This window comes from Coturnix japonica, chromosome 13 (assembly GCF_054131305.1).
Source record: "Coturnix japonica strain WE chromosome 13, WE-NBRP24, whole genome shotgun sequence".
NCBI lineage: Eukaryota > Metazoa > Chordata > Aves > Galliformes > Phasianidae > Coturnix > Coturnix japonica.
In genome coordinates, this window is record NC_140675.1 from 4,100,698 (window position 1) to 4,107,137 (window position 6,440).

General features: G+C 50.9%; 1 protein-coding gene across 1 annotated transcript; it reads left to right on the plus strand.

Moving 5' to 3' along the window:
- The first annotated feature begins 4,573 nt into the window (after positions 1-4,573).
- Positions 4,574-6,161, plus strand: LOC146758629 (uncharacterized). The gene is made up of 4 exons (XM_085514597.1): positions 4,574-5,073; positions 5,496-5,567; positions 5,659-5,760; positions 5,901-6,161. The coding sequence occupies exons 1-4, from the start codon at positions 5,046-5,048 to the stop codon at positions 6,134-6,136; spliced, it is 438 nt and encodes a 145-aa protein (XP_085370723.1). The 5' UTR covers positions 4,574-5,045; the 3' UTR covers positions 6,137-6,161.
- Positions 6,162-6,440: the final 279 nt, after the last annotated feature.

Consider the following 6,440-nt stretch of genomic DNA (forward strand, 5'->3'; position numbering starts at 1 on the left):
GTGCGTGTGCGTGTGTGTGTGTTCGTGTGTGTGTGCTTCCGTGTGTTTGTGCGTGTGTGTGTGCGTGTGTGCGTGTGTGTTTGTGCGTGTGTGTGTGCGTGTGTGTGTTTGCGTGTGTATGTGTTCATGTGTGCGCGCGTGTGTGTGTGTATGTGTTCGTGTACGTGTGTGCGTGTCTCTCTGTGTTTGTGTTCGTGTGCATGTTCGTGTGTGCGTGTGTGTGTTCATGTGCGTGCGTGTGTGCATGTGTGTGCGTGTGTGTGTTCGTGTGTGTTCGTGTGTGTGTGGGTGTGTGTTTGTGTGTGTGGGCGTGTGCGTTTGCGTGCGTGTGTGCTTGTGTGTGTGCGTGTATGTGTGTGTGCCTGTGTGTGCGTGAGTATGTGTTTGTGTGTGCGTGTGTGTTCATGTGTGTGTGTGCATGCGTGTGTGTGCATGTGTGTGTGTGCGTGTGCGTGTGTGTGTGCACGTGTGTGCATGTGTGTGCGTGTGCGTGTGTGTGTGTGTTCATGTGTGCGTGTTCTTGTGTGTGTTCATGTGCGAGCGTGTGTGTGCGTGTGTGCGCGCGTATGCGTGCGTGTGTGTGTGCGTATGCATGCGTGTGTGTGTGCGTGTGTGTGTGTGCGCGCGTGTGTGTGCGTGTGCATGTGCATGAGCATGTGTGTGCGTTTGTGTGTGTGTATGCGTGTGTGTGCGTGTGTGTTCGTGTGTGTGTGTTCGTGTGTTTGTGTGCGTTGTGTGTGTGTGCGTGTGCTTTTGTGCATGTGTGTGCGTGTTTGTGTGTGCATGCGTGTTCGTGTGTGCATGTGTGCATGCGTGCGCGCATGCGTGTGTGTGTGCGTGTGTGCGTAAGTGTGTGTGCATGTGTGTGTGTGTGCGTGTGTACGTGTGCGTATGTTTGCGTGTGGGTGTGTGCGTGCGTGTGTGCATGTGTGTGTGTGCGTGTGTGCGTGCATGTGCCTGTGTGCATGTGTGCGTGTGTGTGTGCATGAGTGTGTGCGCGCGTGTGTGCGTGGTTGCATGACTATGGAAAAAGATGATACAAATGGGAATTTGGGAAAATGAAATGGGAAAATGGACATTACCTGATGGATGGGTGGTTTTACCAAAATCAGTAGCTATGAGGGTGTTATCGAGGTTCCATGTTACATTGGGGTACTCAGGCCTTAGTGGATCAGTTTGCCAATAATTATATGTGTACAGGGCTATATAACATAGCAAAGGGGATTGTTAATGGATATATGACTTGCTGGAGGGTGAATGCAAAGAATATGAGAAAAAGAATCCCAGGAGGGCGAGAATTGGCTTATCGACCCTTCGCAAGGATCCAGTTGGACTTTACTGAACTCCCTAAAACTGGGAGATATAAATATTTATTAGTGATTGTAGACCATCTTACAAACTATGTTGAGGCATTCCCTACGGCAAGGGCTACAGCACAAACAGTAGTGAAGGTACTATTAGAAAATATAATTCCTCGATATGGAATTAGAGAATCAATAGATTCTGACAGGGGACCTCATTTTGTGTCAAAGGTTACACGTGACACAATGAAAATTCTAAGGATTAAATGGGAATATCATACTCCTTGGCACCCTCAGAGCTCTGGTAAAGTAGAACGAATGAATGGGGAAATTAAAAAACAACTTAGAAAATTAATGATAGGAACTAAGACATCTTGGATGAAATGCTTGCTGTTAGCTCTGTTAAATATATGTGTGAAGCCCAGAACTGATCTGAGGGTTTCACCTTTTGAAATGCTGTATGGTATGCCCTATAATCTTGAAATACCTCTTGGTCACCCCCATTTACAAGATGATCAATTAAAATCCTATACAATTAATGAATGGGTGCAAGGAACTACAAGAAGGATCTGACTGCACAGCAGTCCCCATTGGAGATAGCAATCCATAGGATACAGGCAGGGGATGGGGTCCTAATAAAAACTTGGAAAGAAGCTACACTAACACCACAAGGGGAAGGTTGTTTTATTTACTGCAGAAACAGCTATTCGAACTGCAGAGAGAGGATGGACTCATGCCAGCCGTGTTAAAGGACCCATCGGTGACGAGAAGTGGGAGGTAGCTCCCGGGAGTGACGACCTGAAACTCACACTGCAACAAGCCCAATGGGTATTCCAGGTAAAGGCTTCCCCTGAAGAACACTACTGCTGCTGAGAAGAACTAAAAAAACCCCTCGTAGCTGGTTGCAACCCAGTTGACGAGTGAGGCAGAGGAGTGAATTGTGGAGAAAGATGGGCCTTAGGGGTATCCATTGGTACTTGGGGATTCTCACAGTGATCACATTTTGTATAGCAGCACAACGCCACCCACACCAAGCTTCCTTACATCCCTGTGTGACCTGGTACCTATACAGCCCAGTCTAAACCAAAAGGGTTACTATTTTTGCCTAAGCTCAAACCCAGGGAGGGGATACTGTAACCACCCAGGCTCATATTACTGTGCCTATTAGGGATGTGAAACTATTGCCTCAGATTGGGCACCTGGGGCTGGGCAGGATAAATATCTACAAGCAGGGCATGGACCCTATGGGTGCATACCTCCTAACCGAAACTCACAGTTGGGAAGATGGGCTGTGTGGGGATTAAAGACAGAGAGAGAGAGAAACATCTGCCAGCAACTATGGATAAGTGTAACAAATCCAGATAACCCAGTGTGGCTGTTAGGGAAAATATGGGGTGTAAGTGACTTGTGGAATCAAACTCTATAACACATAGATGGGTTATAAAGCAGGTATGTTCATTCCAGCGCTGGGTGCAAGGGGGATAGCTCCACCAAACTTGCACACGGACTTGTAAAATCGTGACACAGATATAGGTACATCTCATACATAGTCAATGATTTCTCAGAATTCTGATACATATTCAATAGTTGTTTAGCATGCAGACCCCCTCTTGTTCTTATCAGGGGATGCAACTCCTCTTCTGGTATTTACAACATCTATTCTCCTCCTTGCCTGATGTCTTCCGTGAGGTCTCACTCCTTATCTGCATCCTTCCTGCTCTCCAAGGCCCCTTGTTTCCTTTAAACAAAGAGGGAAGGAAGGGAGGGGTGCTCTGGGGGGGGAATGGGAGGGGTGGAGGAGGGTTGATGTCAGACTGTGAAATCAATTTTTTTAATCTTAATTCTGCTTCAGAAACAACATCTGATTCCCACGCTCTCTGCTTGGTATTTTGTCTTTTGATGCAAACACGTAAGCCCCATTGGTGCCTGGTTCAGCAGTTCAGCTTCCTTTGCGCCCTTTGCCTGGTTGTAGGAAGGTGGCAGGCTCTGATTCAATGAGGGTGTTGTATGGACACAGTATTTATCGCCATGTATCCAAATGTGCAACAGTTTCTGGAAACCCAGGTGGGATCCTATAGGTGATGGTTCTCTCGCCACCAAGCATCCAGTTGCCAGCAGTGGGTGAGTTCACTGGGACTTTGGGGATGGGAGGTGCCAACTAGCAAGCCTTCAATATCTGCTACTAAAATCAGGCTTGGAAGCACGTTACACGTGGGAAATACACTTGGTGCAGGAAAGGGGAATTCCTTAGCCATCAAAAAAAGATGAAACTGCAGATCTATCAACAAAAATGTAAGCACATGACACTTGACTTGGTGGGTCTGTGGGAAGGTCAGCTTCTCCGTGTTTGTATTTCAGCCATCATCCTCCACACTGGAGAGGATTTATCCGCTTGGCTTGCTTAATTGCAGCACGTTTCACACGCGTGGATAACCTGTGCATATTGCGTCACTACCCCTGTGGCCTGAGGTGGTGCAACAGGCTGGAAATAATGCCTTCTTGGGGTTGTTGAAGCTCTGCAAAAGTTTGCCAAGCAAAGTTGTGGATGCTCCATCCCTGGAGGTGTTCAAGGCCAGGCTGGATGGAACTCTGGGCAGCAAGACTCTGTGGGTGGCATCTCTGCCCGAGGCAGTGGGGCTGGGGTTCTGAGTTCTTCACTGTCCCTTGCAAGCCAAGCCATTCTATGATTCTGCATTTCTATGATGTAAGCACCAGCCCCACACAGCCCTGGTGCAGTGCATCACAAGAGCAGCAGCCTGCGGGGAGCCACCACCCGGAATCACAGAGATGTGAGGTGACAATGACCCATCCTATGACTGTGCTGAGCTGTGTCATGAGCTCACAAGGCCTGGCCGCAGGCTTGGCTCAGTGCGACACTCACTGTGGCTGCAGCGGTGATGTTGGAAGCGTGGTGCAAGTGTGGGGGCGGCCATGGACCCTGCCTGCCTTGTCCTCTTCCTCCTATTGGTGGCCATGAGTTTTCAGGAGAGCTGTGCTGCTCCGTGGCGAGCACGGGGAGCAGGTGAGTGGGTAGAGATGGGACCCAAACTGAGCAGCGCTGGGAGCAAGAAGTCAGGCTGTGTCCCCACGGCCCTGTAATACACTTGCCTGGGGCCTGCCTTCCATGGGGGTATTGCTGGGTAGGGGGTGATGGGCAGCACTGCAGGAGCCGGGCAAGAGCCCGTGGCTGCGCTGCTCCCCAGGGCTGGCTCCAGCCATGCCAGGCTGTAGCTCTGCTAATTGCTGGCTGCAGCACAGCCTTCATCCTGGGAGATGCCCGGGGAGAGTTCAGAAGAGGCGTGCTGGGCGTGCATGAGCATTTCTGCTTCAGGCTCATGGCACTCCCCAGTTTCCAAGCCAGAGCCCCAGTCCACAGCCCAGGGGAAGAGACAGGTGTGCTTTCCTCCAGTGCCTCAGTGTGACCTTGCTGTCCATCAGAGGCCTCCCAGTAAGAAAGCCCTGGGGGGCTGCATCTTCTTCCACGTAATCTGTGAGAGATGTGGCACGTGGCCCGGAGAGAGCACTGCATACGCTGCCAGGTGCCAGCCTACGGGTCATCCCGTCCACCCTGCAACTTTGGAAATCATGACCTGAGTTATTCTCCCATGCCCCACATCCAGTTACTGAGGGAGAAGGAGATCACACCATATAGTGTATATAAGTGGGAACTTATCTCATCTGTTCTTGATTCTAGATGATGAGCTTCGTGCTCCCTTTCCGGATGCTCCTTTGGATCCGGACTTCATGCCTGTGCCTGGGGGACAACCCAGGGGTAAGTTGTGAGTGTCTGTTTCCTTGGAGGCTGAAACGTTCATGCTCTCATGGTTTACCTGGGTGCAATTTTACTGGAGATCCTCTCCATGTCTTCCAAGCCTGTTTGTGCCCGGAAGGGTTTGCACAGATGAGCCATGAGTATTTTTTCTCTCGGAGAGCTGCCACGTTTCAGTGGGAAGGTTACCGCTGCCCCTCTGCAGCTGAGGGAGCCCAGACCTTTGTATTTGGGCTGTGGCATTCCCCAACCACCGCCAGACCCTACAGGTCACTCAGGGAAAAGGAGGCCCCCACATGTGCCGGAAGCTCTCCTCACCTGTGTCTGATCACACTTGTGTCTGCAGGCCCTGCCCCCTGTATGCTCTGCTACTCAGTTGATGCTGTAGTGTGTGACTAAAACTTTTCATGGGTCTTTGGTTGCAGAAGTGCCCCCAGTGTGGGCCTTGCCCGGTCATCGGTTTCCTCCTGTGCTGGAGCCCAGCTGGAATCCCAGCAGTGAGTACTCTGTCTTCACTGACTTGGCTGACTCGCCGCTGATCTTCAGATCTTCATGCACATGATATTTAACTTCATACATTCTGTTAAGGTCCGGAAAGAGAAGAGGATGAATCCAAACGAGGAAAATACTCTCAGGGCTCATCCCGTCTCCTGAAGCGACTGCTGAAGGAAATGGAGAAGGCAGAGCGTGGTGGGTATACTTCAGTCTGTTCACTGTGGGACCTGGGAAGCTGAGGTGTGATATACAGGTGTGGGCAGGCTGTAGTCTGCACAGCAGGAAGGGATGGGTCAGAGCCGTGCTGCAGCCGTGTTCCATGTATCACCTTGCAGGTGCTGTCAAGCACCAGAGCTGGTCTGCTGCCAGATGGTCTGCATCCAGCCAAGACCCAGAGGCAGCTGCTCCCCCAGCACAACCATTACTTGTCAGAGCTGCTTTGTGCAGTCATTGGCACCCAGATGGCAGCAAGTGGCAAGCGCTGTGCTTCTGTTCATCCAAAGCCCTCCGTGCAGCTGAGCAAGTTCAAGGCAGGAGGAGCATCCCGAGCAGGGTTGGCTGCCTTTGCTAATGCTGGAAATGAAGTGGAGATGCTATTTCTGAAGGCTTGGACTGTGTGTTAGAGCTTGGATTTCAGCCTGCAGCTACCTGGCTGTGACGGGCTGGTGACAGCACAGAATGTGAGGGCCTTGCACAGGAGCTGATTCCTCAAGAGGTGTGAGGGAGTCAGCATTGTCCAATAGCTGGGAGGGCCCAAATGCCCTTGGGTAACAGAGGGGCTCACAGTGTACTTGGGGGGGGGCTGGACTTTACCTGAGCTCGGGATTGGAGAGGCTCAGTTTTTGATGAGGGCACGTGACATCCCAATCCTATTG

Excerpts from the sequence above, each read along its gene's own strand:
- LOC146758629 (XM_085514597.1), top strand. The coding sequence starts at position 5,046 with ATGCCTGTGCCTGGGGGACAACCCAGGG. Across the intron at positions 5,074-5,495 it reads GCCTGGGGGACAACCCAGGG|AAGTGCCCCCAGTGTGGGCC; the intron begins GTAAGTTGTGAG and ends CTTTGGTTGCAG. Across the intron at positions 5,761-5,900 it reads AATGGAGAAGGCAGAGCGTG|GTGCTGTCAAGCACCAGAGC; the intron begins GTGGGTATACTT and ends ATCACCTTGCAG.